The sequence below is a fragment of the Muntiacus reevesi genome, chromosome 1, assembly GCF_963930625.1.
Source record: "Muntiacus reevesi chromosome 1, mMunRee1.1, whole genome shotgun sequence".
Taxonomy (NCBI): Eukaryota; Metazoa; Chordata; class Mammalia; order Artiodactyla; family Cervidae; genus Muntiacus; species Muntiacus reevesi.
Window position 1 is genome coordinate 87,477,402 of NC_089249.1, and position 23,011 is coordinate 87,500,412.

A 23,011-nucleotide genomic window follows, 5' to 3' on the forward strand; every position below is an offset into this window, starting at 1 on the left:
TGTTGTTTATCCATTCTATATGTAATAGTTTACATCTACTAACCCCAAACTCCCAACCTATCTTTTCCTCACCTTTCTCCCCTTTGGCAATCACAAGTCTATTCTCTATGAAAAAATGACAAGTTTTAAACATATTCAACCAATACTCTGGAAAAATCAATATGAATCAGTCCGGACACCTCATATTCATTCATCTATGAAGCAGTTTGTGAGCATTATCTGATATATCTTGATTGTATAAGTTTCTCATTATGAGTTGCCTGTGATATTTGTTGCAGAATTGTGGTGCCCATGTGTAAAGTCAGGTCAACACGCATTACGGCGTGACTCTCTTGTCTTTCTGGTGGACTGACCCCTCTGTTGCTCCTGTACTGTGTGGTAATAAAGAGTGTTTCTAAAAGCACTGGTCTGCTTTCTTACAGAAGTCTTGAACTGGAATGAAGTAGAACGAGCCTTCAAAGTGTTTACTTTTGAGAGCCTGAGACTCTCTGAGGTTGATGAAGATGGGAATCTAAAGCGTTCTAGGATGATGTATGGGACAGATTCTGAGACGTTCAACATACCATGGGACAACCCTTCCAGATTTGCTAAACAGATAAGGCAACAATACATCATGAAAATGAATACCCAAGAAGCCAAACAGCAAACAGGTACACTGCCTGGAGGGAACAAAAGGCATTCTTGCATTGTATGATTGTCCATTTGTCTAGTATTGTATCTTTACTCTGCCTAGATGATGGAACCAAAGACAGAATTTTATTTCTGAATCAGAATTGGTCAACACCTATGCCAGATGATGAGCTCAACAAAGAACCATCAGATCACCATCAGCCTGGTAGTAACAAGAAATCCTTAGACTCTGATAATAGAGAACCGATAGAGCAGGAGAGAAACTTGAAGTCTCAACTCCAACCTGAGACTCTGGGTGAGCAAATGTGTGTGTATGTGTGTATAGATACTGATACAGAATGTATAAACCAAAAAAATTCAAAATACATTATTTAAATTTAAATGCCTCCCTATTTCAGTTGAAAAAATGGTTCATCTTGTTTTATTAATTAAACTTTGTTACTGTTATTCAGTAACTACTCATTTTTTAAAAAAATTTATTGAAGTAGAGTTGATTTACAGTGCTTTTGGTATACAACAGATTGATTCAGCCATATATTTTTTTCATATTTTTTGCATTGTAGGTTATTACAAGACACTGGATATAGTTCCCTGTGCTATATAGTAGGTCCTTGCTGTTTATCTGTTTTATATGTAATAGTATGTATCTGTTGATACCAAACTCCTAATTTATCCTTGTCTCCCCAAGTTCTTTTTCTACATTGGAAATCTATTTCTGTTTTGTAAATAAATTCATTTGCATCATTTTTTGGACTCCACATTTAAGTTACATTATATATTTGTTTTTCTCTGTCTGACTTATTTCACTTTATGTGATAATCTAGCTTCATCAGTGTTATTGCAAATGACATTATTTCATACTTTTTATGGTTGAGTAATATTCTACTGTGTATATTATATACGGGTATATATATTGTGTGTATATTGTATGTATCTATTGTGTATACATATATATGGGCATATATGGGTGTTTTGTTTATCCGTTTTGTTTATCCATTTATCTGCTGATGGGCATTTAGGTTGCTTCCATGTCTTGGCTATTGTGAATTAGGGATGAGTGTATCTCTTGAATTATAGTTTTGCCTAGATAGTATGCCTGAGTGGGATTGCCGGATCATATGGTAACTATTCTTAGTTTTATAAGGTACCTCCATACTATTCTCCATAGTGGGTTTGTTTACAAATTTCCACTCCCATCGACAGTTTAGGAGGGTTCTCTTTTCTCCACATCCTCTCTCGCATTTATTATTTGACGAGTAAGTCCTCATTATTTCAACCCTTGTTTTTCAATGTATCATTGAGGCCTCTTAAGCCACTCTTACTACCTTTGTAAATATAGTATGGTGACCAGAATTAAAACTTTTATCATTGGTATTTCACAGGGTTATTATGATTATATGCAAAAAACTTATCCAAAATCACCCCCAGTAGCTATGAACTGTGTAGTACAGAACTTGGTACAAAATCAATACTCAGTGAACGTCAGTTCACCTGAACACCCTCCTGCTTAGGTAATTATTCTCATTCTAGAATAAATAATAATAAATATTGTAATATTAAGAGATACATAAGCATAGAAGAAAGGCTAAATTTTTATTGAGCTGTTTTACACACAGCTGTTAGATCTATTACTTAAAATATGGTTCTGTTATTACCCTGCTTATAACCTTCAATGACTCCTCATTGTTGTTTGTTGCTAAGTCAAGTCTGACTCTTTCTGTGACCCCATGGACTGTAGTCTGCCAGGCTTCTCTGTCCATTGGATTTCCCAGGCAAGAATACTGGAGTGTGTTCCAGGAGTGGGTTACCATTGCCTTGTCCAAGGAATCTTCCCAACCCAGGGATCAAAACTGTGTCTCCTGCGTTGGTAGGCAGATTCTACACTATTCAGCTATCAGTGGCTCCCCACTACCTACAAATAGGACCAACTTCTTGACTTGCTTTACACGCTTCTTCAGCGGTACCAAATTATTTTCCCAAACCCTTTCCACTTTTTCACTTTTGTTCTCTGAGCACATGCTGTAGTCAATATAATTAGACCCTATTTCCTCTAGGCAGCCTGCTCTTTTCTATCTCTAACTTTTTCCCACAATAACGTCCCACTAGAGTTGTCTTTTTTATCATACTGAGGTTCAAATGACACTCCCATGAGGCTTTGTTAGATGTGTTGATCTGGAAATGCCTTGCTTACTATTCCCATGCTCATAATTAATATATGTTTCCTTTATAGAATCAGTTATTTCCTACTCTGCTGTGCTTTGCTTTGCTTAGTCATTCAGTCATGTCTGACTCTTTGCAACCCCATGAACTGTAGCCTGCCAGGTTCCTCTGTCCATGAGGATTCTCCAGGCAAGAATACTGGAGTAGGTTGCTGTGCCCCTCTCCAGGGGATCTTCCCAACCTAGGGGTCAAACCCAGGTCTCCCACGTTGCAGGCTGATTCTTTACCAATTGAACCACCAGGGAAGCTCAAGAATACTAGAGTGGGTAGCCTATCCCTTCTCCAGGGGATCTTCCCAAATCAGGAATCAAACTGGGTTCGCCTGCATTGCAGGTGGATTCTTCACCAGCTGAGTTCCCAGGGATTTCCTACTACTTATAACAGTTATTCATATGCCTATATTAAGACCTCCTTAATACTATAGCTTCTTAGAGATCATAAGTATGTATGTTTATATTAAAAACTTTAACCATATACTACATCATAAAACAAATTTTCACTGATCAAAACTACAGAGTATGTTCTTGAACCACAAAGAAATTATGGAAAATATAGATACAATAGGAAGAACAAGTAAAATGAAAATTTTGGTCCTTTGAAAGATTTTTAAAATTGAAAAATTTTTAGTGAATGTCTGATCACAAAAAGAAGCATGAATTACTGTATTAGAAATAAAATTAGTTCAGGAGTAAAAATCATTGGAAATAAAGAATCAGATTTCCCTTTGGTGCTATAGAAATTTAAAAGAGAGTAAAAGGATAGAAGGGACTTCCCTGATAGCTCAGTGGGTAAAGAATCCGCAGCCTTATTTGAGTATGTCCAAAAATGAAATGAGCAAATTACTAGAAGAGTATAACTTACCAGCATCCACTCAAGAAGAAATAGAAAACCTGAATATCTTATAATTATTTAAATAAATTAAGTCAATTTAAAAACTTCCCAAAGAAGACATGCCAAACCCAAATAATCTCATTGACTAGTGATATTAAACACTCAAAACAAAATATTTCTAAACACTCAAAATATAGTTCCAATCTAAACAAAAATTAATTCCAGGAAATATAAAAGGATTATTCTCTTCTCATTTTATGAAACTAGCATCAGCCTTATAATAAAACTGTCAAAGGTAGAACAACAACAGCAAAAATTAAAACTCAGTTATTCATGAACATATATACCAAAATCCTGAATAAAACATAAGCAAACTGATCTAGCAATATACAAAATCATAATAATCAGGACAAGTTTTTGTAACAGGGAAAAGCATACATTGTAAAATCAATACAATTTATCCGTTAACACACTAAGAAAAATATAATTTCAGTAGATGGAGAAAAAAATATAGCAATTTATGAAAAACAAGCTAGCAATAGAGAGAAAACTTCTCTACTGTATAAAGTTTATTTTAAAAATTACTACAATAAACATTATATATCAAGATGAAAAGTTAAAAGATTTCCTTTGATCAGAAGGTTATCCACTGTAAACTCTCATATTTAGGATTACATTGGAGATGTTAGCTAACTCAGTAAGGTAAGAGATAAAGCTAAAAATGTTGAAAAGAAGCAAAACTGATATAATTTGTAAATTGTGTATAAAAAACCCAAAACGATCCAAAAAAAAAGTCAGGAATTATATGAAGGTTTGATAAAGAAATGTGATTGTGAAATAACGTGAGTAAGATGTCTGAAGTGCTGGGGACTCTTCTTTATCATTATTTATTATACCAAGCATTTAAGTTCTTTGTACTTTTCTGTATTATTTAAAAAATTTTTTTTCAGTTTCTTTTTTTTTTTCATTTATTTTTATTAGTTGGAGGCTAATTACTTTACAATATTGTAGTGGTTTTTGCCATACATTGACATGAATCAGCCATGGACTTACATGTATTCCCCATCCCGATACCCCTCCCGCCTCCCTCCCGACCCCATCCCTCTGGGTCTTCCCAGTGCACCAGCCCGAGCACTTGTCTCATACATCCAGTCTGGGCTGGTGGTCTGTTTCACTCTTGATAGTATACTTGTTTCAGTGCTATTCTCTCAGATCACCCCACCCTCGCCTTCTCCCACAGAGTCCCAAAGACTGTTCTGTACATCTGTGTCTCTTTTTCTGTTTTGCATATAGGGTTATCGTTATCATCTTTCTAAATTCCATATATACTCGCTAGTATACTGTATTGGTCTTTATTTTTCTGACTTACTTTATTCTGTATAATGGGTTCCAGTTTCATCCATCTCATTAGAACTGATTCAAATGAATTCTTTATAATGGCTGAGTAATATTCCATGGTGTATATGTACCACAGCTTCCTTATCCATTCGTCTGCTGATGGACATCTAGATTGCTTCCATGTCCTGGCTATTATAAACAGTGCTGCGATGAACACTGGGGTCCATGTGTCTCTTTCAGATCTGGTTTCCTCGGTGTGTATGCCCAGAAGTGGTATTGCCGACTCATATGGCAGTTCTATTTCCAGTTTTTTAAGAAATCTCCACTCTGTTCTCCATAGCGGCTGTACTAGTTTGCATTCCCACCAACAGTGTAAGAGGGTTCCCTTTTCTCCACACACTCTCCAGCATTTATTGCTTGTAGACTTCTGGATAGTAGCCATCCTGACTGGCGTGTAATGGTACCTCATTGTGGTTTTGATTTGCATTTCTCTGATGATGAGTGATGTTGAGCATCTTTTCATGCGTTTGTTAGCCATCTGCATGTCTTCTTTGGAGAAATGTCTGTTTAGTTCTTTGGCCCATTTTTTGATTGGGTCATTTATTTTTCTGGAATTGAGCTTCAGGAGTTGCTTGTATATTTTTGAGATTAATCCTTTGTCTGTTTCTTCGTTTGCTATTATTTTCTCCCATTCTGAAGGCTTTCTTTTCACCTTGCTTATAGTTTCCCTCGTTGTGCAAAAGCTTTTAAGTTTCATTAGGTCCCATTTATTTATTTTTACTTTTATTTCCAATATTCTGGGAGGTGGGTCATAGAGGATCCTGCTGTGATTTATGTCAGAGAGTGTTTTGCCTATGTTCTCCTCTAAGAGTTTTATAGTTTCTGGTCTTACATTTAGATCTTTAATTCACTTGTTTATTTTTGTGTATGGTGTTAGGGAGTGTTCTAGTTTCATTCTTTTACAAGTGGTTGACCAGTTTTCCCAGCACCACTTGTTAAAGAGGTTGTCTTTTTTCCATTGTATATCCTTGCCTCCTTTGTCAAAGATAAGGTGTCCATAGGTTCGTGGATTTATCTCTGGGCTTTCTATTTTGTTCTATCGATCTATATTTCTGTCTTTGTGCCAGTACCATACTGTCTTGATGACTGTGGCTTTATAGTAGAGCCTGAAGTCAGGCAGGTTGATTCCTCCAGTTCCATTCTTCTTTCTCAAGATTGCTTTGGCTATTCGAGGTTTTTTGTATTTCCATACAAATTGTGAAATTATTTGTTCTAGTTCTGTGAAGAATACCATTGGTAGCTTGATAGGGATTGCACTGAATCTATAGAATGCTTTGGGTAGTATAGTCATTTTGACAATATTGATTCTTCCAGTCCACTCCATCTGTTTGTGTCCTCTTTGATTTCTTTCATCAGTGTTTTATAGTTTTCTATATATAGGTTTTTTGTTTCTTTAGGTAGATATATTCCTAAGTATTCTATTCTTTTCGTTGCAATGGGGAATGGTATTGTTTCCTTAATTTCTCTTTCTGTTTTCTCATTGTTAGTGTATAGGAATGCAAGGGATTTCTGTGCTATTTTACACATATTAGCTAGTGCTTTATATTAACAGCAAGCCTATGAGGACGTTACCATTAGCCTAATCCCGAAGATGAGCAAACAAAGACTCAGAGGGGTTAAGTAACTTGTTCAACCACATGTGAGCAGGAAGTCAGGACTCCAAAGAGGGATCCAAACTGATGCCTCCTCCACTGTGTCTTGTGGCTTCCTCAGTTCCAAGAAATTCCTTGTGATGCATCTAATGGTTTAACCATATTCACATTCTCTTCTTCATGGTTATACATACCCAATTTTGTTGCCTTTGGGACTTCCTAGGACTGGTTGTTTACCTTGCTCAGGGCTGGTTCCTTACCTTTAGGGCTGGTTCTCTATTTCCCTGTTCTAAATACCCTTACCTATTAAGCTAACTCACAAAAAATTAACTTGAGATATTATGGCATTAGTGAGTTCTATGGGAATATAAACATATGACATAGAAGTCATTTTGAGTTAGTATAGAGCCAGAATAAGCCAAGAGAGAGATAAGGCCTGAGGGGTTTTTTGTTTGTTTATTTTGTCTCTCTTTTTTTTTTTTTTTTTTTTAAGAGCAGTTGGTACATAGTTTTCCTCAGGCAACTTTTGCCACCTGGTGGTCAAACCACATAAATTTGTGTTCTGAATCCTGGTGCAAAGTAAATGTTTATAACAATTCCCTAAATCATCATGGCTAAAAATGCTATAATGGACAGTGTATCCTAGTGGCCAAGCAATCTTGAACCCATGGCCTGTGAGGGATTCTACCTGATGTAGGCTGGCCTGTGTCAAGGAATTGTTACATTTGGATGGAGATGGGTAGCTGACCCTTGATGCCTCACTGAAGCTATTACATGTAAGGGAAATTTTTGTTGTTGCTAATCTTTTGTTTGTTTGTTTGTTTTTGCATTTTTCCCCTAACTGAGTCACATTTCTGAAGCAGCCACTTTAAATCTCTAAACAAAGCAGAAATTGTTCATATATTTCCTGTACAACCATCTCAGCATCAAATACATAGAAAAGCCTGTTCCTGGACTTGAAGGGCTAAATACTTGTGCTTTTCTCAACCAAACAGTAGATTTCCATCTGAGACTGCTTTTGAACTTGACGGGGCCTATTGGATATTTATGAAAAACCTGAGAGTTGATAACCATGAGGCTATAGGTTTAGATGTGCCCTTTATGCTTGTTGAGTGTTTTTTTAATAAAGTAACTGCTTTACAGAGGGATCTTGTTATCTCTAAAGTAAAACAGATTACAAAAGCTGTTTTTCAAAGGGATGAGAATGCATCCATTTCCAGATGTGTCAAAAACTACTGAATCACACTGTCAAAGGATTATGCGGTTGAAGGAAGAAATCAGGAAGAAAGAAAAAAAAGACTTTTACTATACTACTAAATAGAGTTCAGATTAGTCTTAGAATGTTCTTTCCCTTGACAAAATATCTGATGCACAGTTTTTTAAAACGTATTTTCTAAACTGGAGACTTTTTTCTATTGGATCCTTAGACACAGGAGGGAATATCAAGTCTCCCGGAAATCTGGCAGCCCATAGTATAGAATAATTTTTATTCCACAGATTGCATATCAATTGCTTCAAGGACACTTGGGACATAATGGTCTATTTAGAGTTATAGTTGGCCTGAGTTTTCTCTTGAGTGTCTGTGTTATATAAATATTAAAACTGAAATGAATTTATAGTTTTCTTGTAAATCAAAATGGAACATTCATGCTGTCACCCTCACCAGCCCAAGGTGAGATGGAACTAGTAGCAAAAATATAAGTAGCTATGCTCCTCGAGGCAAGTAAAATATTTGGCCTATCTTGCTTAGATGTAACTAGCTATTCCCTCTAGAAACCCAGATGTGGTTCTCTTTGCCACACAATGAAAATTTAGCTCTTGTGAAAGTGAAAGTTGTTCAGTCATGTCTGACTCTTTGTGAACCCATGGACTGTCCATGGAATTCTCCAAGCCAGAATACTGAAGTGGGTAGCCTTTCCCTTCTCCAGGGGATCTTCCCAACCCAGGGATCGAACCCAGGTCTCCCACATTGCAGGCAGATTCTTTACCAGCTGAGCTTATGCTTACCCCACAAATAAGCTTTTGTTGTAGGATTTCTTCCACATTTCTGCACTCTCTATATGGCTCGATATTTATTTCCAGTTTTAATACATGATGTAGTTTTCTCTCAGTCAAAAAATATATATATATTTACTGAGTTCCTACCATGTGTTGGGTGCTCAGAGTATGGTTAGGGAAAATAGAAGTTCTTATTCTCCAGGAATTCACATTTGAGATGGAGAGACAGACAAATATTATTAGGCATGGATAAATGCTATGATCAAAAATCAAGCAGGGTAAGAAGCAGAAGACTCTTAAGGAGGTGACAATTGAACAGCAATATGAATGAAGGCTTTGAAACAGATGACTATCTAAAAGCAAAGCATTCCAGACAGAGAGAAAATCAAGTTCAAAAACTTCAAGATACAACAAGCAAGCCAGTGAGTCTAGAGTGGAATGAGCCAGGGAGAGTGGAAGGAGGTGTGATTGGAGAGTCAAGCTGGAGCCACTTTATATATGACTTCCTAGGGATTAATTTGCTGTTATTCTGAGGGTGATAAATAGTCAGACTGGCTGTCTTTCAGCAGTATGACAGATATGTTACAAGATTCAATCCCCCCCCCCTTTATTAGTTTGGTCAGATTTGGAATATGCTATGTCCCTGATTTCTTTCTTTATTAGAGATTCACAGTCACAAGAGCATATCACAAATTCTGAAACATTCACAGTTAAGTGTCTGTTTATCCATGTGAAACTCATACATCATGGAATTCCTCTACATAACATATCTGTTAACTTTAAGACTTATTTACTGAGACAGGGTGATTCAGAAATCAACAGCATCAGTCTCTTTCTTCTCTCTCCATTTATGGCATGTTTTTAGTACTCAAGGCGGTTATCACAGTCCCAGTTATCATATAAGTATACTCTTTGGTCACAGGGAGAGCTAGTGTGTCCATGATAAAGGGCCCCGTGGAATGCAGCTCCCTATTCATTTTACTCATTTAACTAACTTTTAAAAACTCTGTAAATCTGCAGATGCCCATTAAATGGGTTTTAAGTTAATAAATTATTAATGAATGTGGATATAGCTTAACAGGATAGTGTCTGGTATTGCTTTTTCTAGTAGGAGGTGCTTTTGTAAGGTGGTTCTCCTTTCCATACATCCCTGCTGCTGTCCTCGTCTGTCACTCATAAGATACAACCCAGAAATTTGAAAGGGCTTTGTGATAGTACCAGCCTCATAACAGACAACAGTGTGTGGTGAGCAGTTGACATAGTTTAATCAGTAAATATTTGCAGCTTGCAAGATAAAAGTACATTGTCAGAAGTGAGCCATACAGTCTGAAGGCAGAATATCTAATATATGATTTAGGAATGTATTATATAGGGAGCTGGGTTCTTTTCAAAAGACTTAGCATAACTTTTCTAGGTAGACACTAATTTAGAATTATTGACAAAAACACCTTTTTGGAGGCATGAAACATGCCTTTCAGGAATTAACTTTTCAGCACAGAAACATAGATCACATGGCAACAGAAAGGCACAGCATTGACCAAAGAGAGAACAAAGCCCAAACGCAACTGGATGTTGGTGTCTTTGATTTACAGAGCAGACCATGAACAATGAGATCAAAGATGAAGCGATCACAAATGCTGATCTTCTTGAAAAGGTAGGGAATTATTGCCCTAAAAGTGTAGATGCCAGTAAGATCTGAGAAAACCATGAACTAAAAAAGAGAGAAACTTAGCAGGAAGGGGCTGATACTAGAGGAGAAGGGATAGTTCAGACACCCCCCTCCCCAGCTGGGTTCCAACTGGAGAGAAAGGAGTTAATTTCACTAGCCGCTCAAGCAAAACTTCCAGGCTCCATGCTTCTCTCTAGACAGTGTGGCTTGGCAACGTCACGAACACCTGCTGACCATACAGCTATGTAAAACTAATGCTGTCTTGAAGTGAGTTCAGAAAACCTGCCTATAATTGCTAACAGGACTCAGAAGAGTATAACCTAACAATAAAAATATTTAGATTATGTTGCCCATAAAAAAAAGAGTCAAAGGCATACTTTTTCTGGCAACAGTTCTCTTAAAATGTTGCCATATGGATTTATACATATGCAGATTTCCCCCGATTAGATGGAGTGCATGCTGGTTAGTTGATGGAGTCCAAGAGGGCTTCATTTGGACTTAAACAAATTAAAGCTGAAATCGTATTCCTCTGATTTTTTTTTTTTTTTTAAGAAACCGAAGAAGATGACTGTAGAAGCCGAGTTAGACGACATAAAGAAAACCCAGCAACGCAATCTAATGGACTGGAGTTTTACTGAACATTTTAAACCAAAAGTTCTGCTTCAGGTATTAATGGGCTATGAGTCTCATCAGATTGGTCTGGGGAGGCTCACTGTGATTTAGAACAGTTCACTTCTAGGTCACTCTCAGATCTATTTCAGATCAATATTCCCATTTACTTCAGCTATAAAGTGAGTTTATTCCCAGACTGTGCTATGCATGCCCAAAATAGTTTAAAATATACTTTCTTAAAGGATGTTTTTTTTATGAAGTCTCTTAAGGAAAAAAAAAAAGAAAGATATGTGCATGACTGCTGCACATGTTTTTTTTTAAGAAAACATAGTAATAAAAGTAAGATGTTATTGGGAAGCAACCTTATATTTCCCCATATTGCCTGTTAGCTCTCTTCAGTTTTCACAACATTTCTAAATATTTTCTGATGCAATTAACAATTCAGTGTAAACTGTGATGGCTAACATTTACTGAGCACTTAACATATGCTGCTGCTGCTGCTAAGTCGCTTCAGTTGTGTCCGACTCTGTGCGACGTATTACTAGCTTATTTAATCTCTTCCAATCCTATGAAGTAGAAACTATTTAAATAGTAGAAAACTGAGGCACCTGAACCACCAGTAACTTTTGTCCAAGGTCACACTGGAAAGGGTCTCACTGGTTGATGAATGAGAGAAACAAGATACAAACCCAAGACATCAGACCCAGAACGTGTGCTCTTAACCACTACGCAAAATAATGAGTAATTCTAAAGCAAGCTCTTTTTGTTGGTTTTACATTTTATGCAAAAACTTGTACACTGTTTTCTTTTATCCTTTTAATTTAAATTTTACCTTTATCAAAATTTAACATCCACTTATTTTTTTAAAGCCAAAACGTTGTGTAAAGAGTCTTGTGAAAAATACCAGGTCCGTCCCATACCCATGGAGCTTTCCAGGTGGTTCAGTGGTAACGAATTTGCCTGCCAATGCAGGAGCCAAATCCCTGGGTGGGGAAGGTCCCCTGGAGGAAAGAAATAATAACCCACTCTAGTATTCTTACCTGGAGAAGTCCATGGACAGAGAAGCCTGGCAGGCTACAGTGGATGGGGTCGCAAAGAGACACAACTGAGCATGCACACACCCATGCCATGACACAATTCCCAGAGGTAAAAATCTTCAAGGTATTTACCTGTTTCTTTTGTTACTTAACTCAGTTATTTCTAAATAACAAGATATTTAGTTACCATCATCAATTGACTCCCTCTTGAAAAAACAGCTTGCCCACCCCCTTATAAAACACACCGAGACATGCACATGCACTCACTCATACACTCCTATACATACATAAGTAAGTAAGTAAAGTAGCTCAGTCATGTCCGACTCTTTGCAACCCCATGGATTGTAGCCTACCAGGCTCCTCTGTCCATGGGATTTTCCAGGCAAGAGTACTGGAGTGGGTTGCCATTTCCTTCTCTACCTAAACATATACACACTCATAAACTCAAACCTTGTCAGTCTCTGAAACTTTTAACCATGTCATAAGTTTTTATTAGATTTCAAGATTTATCATATTTCAATTAGATAAGTGCTATTCACAGCTGACACAGTATGAAAAGGCAAAAAGATATGACACTGAAAGATGGACTCCCCATGTTGGTAGGTACCCAATATGCTATTGGTGATCAGTGGAGAAATAACTCCAGAAAGAATGAAGAGATGGAGCCAAAGCAAAAACAACACCCAGCTGTGGATGTGACTGGTGATGGAAGTAAAGTCCAATGCTGCAAAGAGCAATATTGCATAGGAACATGGAATGTTAGGTCCATGAATCAAGGCAAATTGGAAGTGGTCAAACAGGAGATGGCAAGAATGAACATAGACACTCTAGGAATCAGTGAACTAATATGGACTGGAATGGGTGAGTTTAACTGAGAAGACCCTTTTATCTTCTGCTGTGGGCAAGAATCCCTTAGAAGGAATGGGATAGTCATCATAGTCAACAAAAGAGTCCAAAATGCAGTACTTGGATGCAATCTCAAAAACGACAGAATGATCTCTGTTCATTTCCAAGGCAAACCATTCAGTATCACAGTAATCCAAGTCTGTGCCCTGACCAGTAATGCTGAGGAAACTGAAGTTGAATGGTTCTGTGAAGTTCTACAAGTACTTCTTTATAGAACTAACACCCAAAAAAATATGTTTTCATTATAAGGGACTGGAATGCAAAAGCAGGAAGTCAAGAAACACCTGGAGTAACAGGCAAATTTGGCCTTGGAATACAGAATGAAACAGGGCAAAGGCTAATAGTGTTTTGTCAAGAGAACACACTGGTCATAGCAAATATCCTCTTCCAACAACACAAGAGAATTCTCTACACATAGACATCACCAGATGGTCAACACCGAAATCACATTTATTATAGTCTTTGCAGCTAAAGACGGAGAAGCTCTATACAGTCAGCAAAAACAAGACTGGGAGCTGACTGTGGCTCAGATCATGAACTCCTTATTGCCAAATTCAGACTTAAATTGAAGAAAATAGGGAAAAGCACTAGACTAATCAGGTATGACATAAATCAGATCCCTTATGACTATACAGTGAAAATGACAAATAGATTCAAGGGATTAAATCTGATGGACAGAGTGCCTGAAGAACTATGGATGGAGGATGATGACATTGTACAGGAGGTTGTGATCAAGACCATCCCTGAGAAAAAGAAATGCAAAGGAGAAAAAGAAAGATATACCCTATTGAATGCAGAGTTCCAAAGAATAGCAAAGAGAGATAAGAAAGACTTCCTCAGTGATCAGTGCAAAGAAATAGAGGAAAATAATAGAATGGGAAAGACTAGAGATCTCTTCAAGAAAACTAGAGATACCAAGGTAGCATTTCATTCAAAGATGGGCACAATAAAGGACAGAAATGGAATGGACCTAACAGAAGCAGAAGATATTAAGAGGTGGCAAGAATACACAGATGAACTATACAAAAAAGATCTTCATGACCCAGATAATCATGATGGTGTGATCACTCATCTAGAGCCAGACATCCTGGAATGTGAAGGAAGTCAAGTGGGCCTTAGGAAGCATCACTATGAACAAGGCTAGTGGAGGTGATGAAATTCCAGTTGAACTCTTTCAAATCCTAAAAGATGATGCTGTGAAAGTGCTGCACTCAATTTGTCAGCATATTTGGAAAACTCAGCAGTGGCCACAGGATTGGAAAAGGTCAGTTTTCATTCCAATCCTTAAGGAAGGCAGTGCCAAAGAATGCTCAAACTACTGCACAATTACACTCATCTCACATGCTAGCAAAGTAATCCTCAAAATTCTCCAAGCCAGGCTTCAACAGTATGTGAACCGTGAACTTCCAGATGTTCAAGCTGGATTTAGAAAAGGCACAGGAACCAGAGATCAAATTGCCAACATCCGTTGGATCACAGAAGAAGCGAGAGAGTTCCAGAAAAACATCTACTTTTGTTTTATTTACTATGCCAAAGCCTTTGACTGAGCGGATCACAACAAACTGTGGAAAATTCTTAAAAGAGATGGGAGTACCAGACCACCTGGCCTGCCTCCTGAGAAATCTATATGCAGGTCAAGAAGCAACAATTAAAACAGAATATGGAATAACAGGCTGGTTCCAAATAAGGAAAGTAGTACATCAAGGCTGAATATTGTCACCCTGTTTATTTAACTTATATGCAGAATACATCATGCAAGATGCCAGGCTGGATGAAGTGCAAGCTGGAATCAAGATTGCTGGGATAAATGTCAATATCCTCAGATATGTAGATTACACCACACTTATGGCAGAAAGAGAAGAAGAAGAAAAGAACCATTTGATGAAAGTGGAAGAAGAGAATGAAAAAGTTGGCTTAAAACTCAGTATTCAGAAAACCAAGATTATGACATCTGGTCCCATCACTTCATGGCAAATAGATGGGGAAACAATGGAAACAGTGAGAGATTTTATCTTTTTGGGCTCCAAAATCACTGTAGATGGTGACTGCAGCCATGAAATTAAAAGCCACTTGCTCCTTGGAAGAAAAGTTTTGACCAACTTAGACAGCATATTAATAAGCCAAAACATTACTTCACCAACAAAGGTCCATCTAGTCAAAGCTATGGTTTTTCCAGTAGTCATATATGGATGAGAGTTGGGCTATAAAGAAATCTGAGCGCCAAAGAACTGATGATTTTGAACTGTGGTGTTGGAGAACTCTTGAGAGTCCCTTGGACAGCAAGGAGATCCAACCAGTCCATCCTAAAGGAAATCAGTCCTGAATATTCATTGGAAGGACTGATACTGAAGCTGAAGCTCCAATACTTTGGCCACGTGATGCGAAGAACTGACTCATTAAAAAAACTCTGATGCTAGGAATGATTGAAGGCGGGAAGAGAAGGGGACAACAGGATGAGACGGTTGGATGTCATCACCGACTCAATGGACATGAGTTTGAGTAAGCTCTGGGAGTTGGTGATGGACAGAAAAGCCTGGTGTGCTGCAGTCCATGGGGTCATAGAGAGTCAAACACAACTGAGTGACTGAACCGAACTGATTCACAGCTGCACTGTGTAGTATCCTGGATTACATTTCCTTTTTATTTGTTTAGTTTGATAAACATTTGTCATTACTCTCCCCCAAATTCTCTACTTAAGAGTAAATCTCTGCTCAGTACATTCAAACCTAACAGGTATTCAATCAGTTGTGTTGTCTAAGCAATATCTTTCCTGTGTGTTCTGAACCTCTGCTTGCCCTCTACTTGTTTTCTGGGTTTACAGGGTCACAGGTGAACAGAAATTTTGCCCAAGGATGGACAGGAAACTGAGTCACACCCATAACTGACTTACAAGATATTTAGATAACATTTGAGCCTTAGAGTTGATGCTGGAAAGGGTTAAAACTTTGAAGGATGTTGGGATTGGGTGAATATATTTTATACATGGGAAAGATATGAATTTGAGAGGCCACAAGGTGAGCTGTAGGCTTCCCTGTGGCTCAGCTGGTAAAGAATCTGCCTGCAATGCAGGAGAATTGGGTTTGATCCCAGGGTTGGGAAGATCCCCTGGAGAAGGGAAAGACTACCCACTCCATTATTCTGGTCTGGAAAATTCCATGGACTCTATAGTCCCTGGGGTTGCAAAGAGTCAGACCAACTGAGAAACTTTCACTGTCAGTGTGAACTATTTTATGTTGAACAGTGTCCCTCAAAACGTTTTTTAGACTCCTTATACCCAGGACCTGAAAGTGGATTATTTGGAATTAAGGTGTCTAAATGATGTGATCAAGTTCAGATGAGGTCATTATAGTGAGCTCCAATCAAATGTGATTTATGCCCTTGTAAGAAGAAGAAAATAACCAACTAAAGGCACACAGGGAGAATATTTTGTGACCAGAGAGGTGGAGAGTAGAATGATGCAGATGCAAGCTAAAATACACCAAGGATTGATGACCCCTGCCAGAAGCTACTATACAAAGCAGCAAAGGAAATTCTGCCAGTTCTCAGAGAGAGCATGCTACACAGCTGTGGTCCTGCCATCCCCTTTGCTGTCATCCTGGCCATATCCTTTGCCTCTATTTCCAGTTAGATACTGTCTTCTGCATCCCATGCTGTCCTCTCTCTTGGGTTACTCTCTTTTTGTAGGCGACTGGCTTTTCAAGTTGCCTCCTGAGTTAACATAAATGGCAGGTAAATTTTTGAGGTGATGGATGTTTGAAAATACCTTAATTCTATACTTTTAACTGCCAGTTTGGCTTTATATAAGATGCTAAGTTAAAAAGTATTTTCCTTCAACATTTTGAAGCCATTCCTCAATAGTCTTCTAGCTTTCCAGATTGTCCTTGAGAAGAAAAAAAAAAAAAGAACAATGAAATTCTGATTCTTGATCAGTGGAGTCTGTGTTTTTTCTTCTCTCTGTAAGGTCTTTAAGATTTTCTTTTTGTTCCAGTGTTCTGGATTTCCTATTGATATGCCTTGATGTGTGGTTCTATTCCTAATATTGCACCGGGGAGCCCAGTATAATCCAGAAACTCTGATCTTTACATTCTGGGAAATAGTATACAGTCATCTCTCTAATAATCACCTCCCCTCCCTTTTCTTTAGTCTTTCTTCCTGAAACTCCTGTTGTTCTGGTATTGGACTCCTAGACTGAACTTCCAATTTCCTTATCCTTTCCTTCCAAGTTTCCAACAGTTTTTCTTCTTATTCTGGAAATATGTCTCTGCTTTCATCGAATTTTTCTATCGAGTCTTCTGTATCTGTTGTTATAATATTAATATCATAAGGTTATATTTATAATTACAAATTACATTTATAAAACATACTCTTCACATTCCCTGGTACCGTATCCTCTCTTATCTCTATGAGGATACTGAAGTCCTTTGAAGTCTTCTCCCTGAAAACTCCTTTCCCCAGGTTTTAACTATTTTTTTGTGGGGGAGGTGTCTTCATTTTTCACATTGAAGAATAGCATCTAGTGATAATTGCCTCTTTGTTTATATTCATAATGAGATACTAAAAAAATATGATAGGAAGTGCTACATAAAGTCAAAGTGGGGGAAAGTTGTCAATAACCTGACCTTGTTGTTGGGTGATTTGGCTCGGGGAGGGGGGGGCGGTTCTTGAAAGACCTGTGAATGTTGATGTATTAATTCTATATTCTTGTGCCATTTATAGTCTCTAGGGAAAAAAGTCTGATATCTTATCTTCCACGACATAACTTGTCAGAGTTTTAGGAGTTGAAGAATGATGGAGGAAAGGAGTTTCAGATTTCTTCCCACCCAGTGTCTAGATCTGCACTGTCCAGTGTGGTAGCCACTAGTGTCACATGTAGCTTCTGAGTACTTAGCAATTTTTATATTGATGTTAAATAAAATATGTAGTTTAATATTACCTTAACTTTTAAAATATGACTACTATAAATTTTTAAATCACTCACATGGCTCACACTTGTGGCTCACCTTATATTTCTGTTAGACCATGCCAATTCAACTTTTACAGAATTCTCTTTTTTCTGTGGTACAGCTCTCCCTCAGTGGTGCCCAGGGTCCCTCCCCTTAAAAATCCACAGGGTCAGCTTCTATAGTAATAATCCTCCTTTCTTCTGCTGATGGGAGAGATGGGCAGTCCCCTGGCTGCTCAGAATGGTTGAGGCTTCTTAAAAGACATTAATCTTCCTATTTTCATTGCCACTTTCACTCCACTTTCACTCCACTTTCAGAGGTACCTAACTCCGCCATTTCCTGAGTCTTTCTGTGTTTCTGCTCACAAATTTCCTTCTGGTCTCTCTTAAAACTAATCTTGGAATTTGACTTTCCATGTTCTGCTAAATCAGTTACCATTTATTCTTCTACTTTCTAGCCTCCACAATGTTTCTTTTGTCTCATCTTCCTTGGGCTTTAACTTTGTGACATTAAAACTCGAATTTGACTGTTCCTTTAGTGAGGGATTAGGAAGTGCATGTGTTCAATCTTTCATTTTTAACTGGAAGTTCATTTCGGATTTTATTTTGTTTTAGCCCTGTCCTCCCCACTCCACAGAAGCTTAACTTTTATTTCTTTTAAAAAAATATTTATTTATTTGGCTGCTCCAGGTCTTAGTTGTGGCATGTGAACTCTTAGTTGTGGCATGTGGAATCTAATTCCCTGACTAGGGATTGAACCCAGGCCCCCTGCATTGGGAGCCTGGAGTCTTAGTCACTGAACCACCAGGTAAGTCCTGAAGCTTCAGTTTTCAAGGTCACATGTAATTGTCCTGCCAAACCTAATGAACACTTCTTTGTTCATCTTCCTTGACCTTTTCATCACAAAGCTGATCACTTCTCCGCAAAACACTGTTCACTCCTAGTTTCCAAGGCACCATACTGGGTTCCTCCTCAGTGCTCCATCTGGAGTTTTGTTGAGTACTTCTCTACCTACTATTTAAATATTGAAGTGCCTCAAGCCTCAGTCTTGAATTGTCCCCTCTCCTCTGTAAACATTCTTTTAATGATTTTATCTACTACATTTTTCTAATCCTGATGACTCATAAAAGTTTATCTTCCAAATTATCTCTATCTTGAGTTCTGCATTAGTGAATTTCTGATAGGCATCTTAAATATTTAGTGTCCCACATGAAGCAAATAATTTTCCCACCTAAGCATGCTTCTCCCCTCATCCATCTCAGAAAATGTCAGCGTCAAGCCAAAAGGCTGAGAGTCATTCCTTACTTCAGCTTTTCCTTTGTTCCACATATCTGATCCATCATCGAGTTTTGAGTGTATACTTCAAATTACCTCTAGCTATTCACCATCTCCACTGCTGCTACTTTAATCCAACTACCATCCTCCCCATCTACTGTAATATCATCAGCCTATTTCACTTTCTCTCCACTCCAATTCATTTTCTCCATATCAGGTGTTCCATCAATTGCTTCTTAAACACACATCTCTGAACTCCAGAATCCTCTGTAAAAATCTTAATCATATTTTAAAGAAAAGCCTTAGCTTTCTTATTTGTTTTGTTTTTCTGTGAATGTAGTAGGTCTCCATTTTTAATGAAAAAAAATTAATGAGAAAAATATTAATACATAATAATAGGTAAAAGCCAAATTTTTTTTTTAATTTACTGAAGTATAGTTGATTTGCAATGTTGTGGCCAAATTTTTTAAAAGGAAAAGAAAGAAATTGTATAAAACCTTATCAAATATTGATTGATAACACCTACACATTCATCAAAAATAGAAGTTTGTTTGTTTGTTTGTTTTTCTAATTTAAAATCTGAAAGGAATTTGCCAAAAAATGTAAAGTAATGGATAGGACCCCACAGAGCAAAATGTTTTAAATGCAAAAATATTTACCATGTCAGGACTTCCCTGGCAGTCCAATAGTTAAGACTCCATCCTTCTACTGCAGGGGAGCATGGGTTTGAGCCTTGATCAGGGAACTAAGATCCCCACATCTGCACTGTGCAGCCGAAAAAAAAAGAGAAAGAAAACAAATTTACCACATATGTGTTTCTTGCATTGACTCTCAGGGAACAGTTGTTAAAATTTAAATACCACTTCATAAAGACATGTAGAGGATTAGATTGGGGAGTAAATGTATTATTTTAGTTATACTACCAGTGTGCAATTGACAGCAAAAGTAAAATAGTCCTTTCCTGACATAATATGCAATTCCATGCCTTCAGATCATCCAAACAGTGGAGAATAGAAAGTTGCCTCCACCAAATTGATATGGACAAGAAAAAACAACAAAACCCCACAACTGTCTAATTTCTTTCCCTCTGGACGTATTTCTTTATGTTGATTGGCATAAGGAAAAGGCAGCTGCCCACAGGGCCTCTCTGTTTGTGGCTGCAATTGCAGTGCTGAGGATAAAATGTTTTGGAAAGGATCAGGGATAGAAGTTGTGTAGAAGCAGTAAGAAGACCACTCACAGTATGTCTCTGCACCACACCGTGCTGTAGTGGAGAGCACTGTGTGGAGTGTGAAATGTGACATTTAGAGTCAAAAGACTGGTGTAAGCCCTTGTACCAGAACTTAGGGACTCCATACTCTTAGACAAGTCTCTTATTCTCTCTTGGCCACAAATGATACTCAAAAATGCAGCTTTTAATATTTTGAAATGGGAAAAATAATCATACCATTTTATTTGAAATTTTTATAATAAAATGAGATGATTTATCTGAAGAGGTGTGTGTGTGTGTGTGTGTGTGTGTGTGTGTGTGTGTGTGTGTGTGTGTGTGTTAAATCGCTTCAGTCATGTCCGACTCTTTGCAACCCTATGGACTGTAGCCCACCAGGCTCCTCTTTTCATGGAATTCGCCAGGTAAAAATACAGGAGTGGATTGCCATACCCTCCTCCAGGCAATCTTCCCAACCCAGGGATCGAACCCAGGTCTCCCATACTGCAGGCGAATTCTTTACTATCAGGAAAGCCCCAAAACACTGGAGAGGGTAGCCTGTCCCTTTTCCAGGGGATCTTCCTGACCCAGGAATTGAACCAGGGTCTCCTGCATCGCAGGTGGATTCTTTACCAGCTGAGCTACCAGAGAAGCTTAAAATGAGGGTATGAAAAGTGTTAAATGACTCCTAGACTTTATTATCTCCCAGCATTAATGAAAAAGACTTGAACAAATACCTCTGTGCTTGGAGCCTAGGATTTGGTTTTCTTACAAGAGTTACTAAAATGCTCCTGAAAATATCTGCCGTCTCTGCTCCCACTTGACCAGCATCATGGGAATACGGGGAGAAAGAGGAAGAAGCAGAGAAAGGCCCTAGCTGGAGGCCCTGCTCTTGGGGAAAAAAAGACAAAACAACGCATTCGTTTTGATTTTCAGGTTCTTCAAGAAGCCGATCAGCAATACAGGTGTATTGATTCTTATTACCATACACAAGACAACTCTTTACTGTTGGTCTTTCATAACCCAATGAATTTACAACGTCTGCATCATGAATACTGGAACGTTGGCCTTCACTCTAATGTTGGATTCAGGTAACCAACTTAGATGGTCTAGTTAGTTATGTTAGTTAGTGTGTTACATGGTTTTTAGTTCCTTAGCCTAAGTTGAGTGGTTCAACCCAATAAAAACATTTGTGCGGTACCGCAGATTCAGTGAAGGTCACCAAGTTGAATGCTGTGTGACAGGCACTGAAGAAGACAGACGTCATTCCTGGCCCCATTGAATCTCGTGGGGATATTATTAAATTACACTTGATTCATTTAAACTCCAATATAACAGCCTCTGAAAGGTTTAAAGTAGGAACTACAAAACATGGCATTCTGTATGCAGGTTCTGGGTAACTCCACTTGATCTAGGGTAACTGAATGACACATGCCCTCGGGTCCCCAGCAAACTGAGACCTCTAGGAATCAGTGATTTGTTTTTCCTTCCCAGCTCCTTAATTATTTCATTGCTATCTTAAAATTGTTCTCCCCTTTCTCATTAGTGATGAGAACTTTTCATTATTTTTCTGTACTGGTTAATGTATATTCAGTATTTGTTATTTATATAGAATTTAGTCCTAAGGGATAAAGAGAGGATGAACCTGGACCTACAGAAAATTGGAGAAATGGACTGTGTGCATACATATACACAGAAACACACACTTTTTTTTTCATTTATTTTTATTAGTTGGAGGCTAATTACTTTACAATATTGTAGTGGTTTTTGCCATACATTGACATCAATCAGTCATGGATTTACATGTATTCCCCATCCCTATCCCCCCTCCCACCTTCCTCTCTACCCAATCCCTCTGGGTCTTCCCAGTGCACCAGGCCCGAGCACTTGTCTCATGCATCCAACCTGGGCTGGTGATCTAGAAACACACACTTTAAAGTCATAAGATGATTTTTTAAAATTAGGATATACAATAGGTATACCAAGCTAATGTACTAAACTGTGCTTTCCTTTGTTTTGTTTTTCATTGCCAGTAATTACACTTTTCATTTCTTTGTTGACTAAGGCTTCAGTACAACTTTGAGAACATTGTTGTCTTATTCTAGGTTTTGAATATTCATCTATTAAGTGTTTTTTTGTCTTTTTGCCATAGACAAATGCTCCTTATTAGGTTAGAAAATTTTCTTATGTTGCTAGTTTGCTCTAGGTGCTTATTTATAAATGACTATTAAATAATATCAAATGATTTTTCTGCATCAATTTAGGTGTTCTCTTTTTTCCTTTAATCTGTTAAAGCATGAAATTTTATTAATAGATATTCTAATGTTCAAACTTACATTCCTGTGAAAATCCAATTTGTCCATTATGCTATCTTGTTTATATATTGCTGCATTTGATTTGCTAATATATTACTTAGAATATGTCCATCTGTATTCATGGATAAGACTCAGCTATAATTTATCCCATCTTTAAATGTTCTTGTCTGGCTTGAGATTGAGATTTTTATTAGCCTCATAAACTAATGGGTGGATATTCTCCCTTTTTATCTCTATTTTTTTATTTTATAAAATAATTTATATAAGACTAATAAATATATATTCCTTTGGCATTTGGTAAAACTTGCAAATAAGAACATCTGGACCTGGGAAGATGTTTAATTACTGATTTAACCTCTGTCATGATTATTAGACTCTG

The 23,011-nt window shown here is 37.7% G+C and overlaps 1 protein-coding gene across 1 annotated transcript in view; it reads left to right on the forward strand.

Annotated features, from left to right (window-relative positions):
• Positions 1-23,011, forward strand: part of SPAG17 (sperm associated antigen 17) — a 241,938-nt gene that overhangs the window by 103,239 nt on the left and 115,688 nt on the right. The window contains exons 14-18 of the mRNA XM_065927103.1: positions 423-650; positions 734-925; positions 10,262-10,323; positions 10,891-11,004; positions 21,254-21,408. Of these exons, the coding sequence (XP_065783175.1) occupies positions 423-650; positions 734-925; positions 10,262-10,323; positions 10,891-11,004; positions 21,254-21,408 (751 nt within the window). The remainder of the gene's footprint in view (positions 1-422; positions 651-733; positions 926-10,261; positions 10,324-10,890; positions 11,005-21,253; positions 21,409-23,011) is intronic.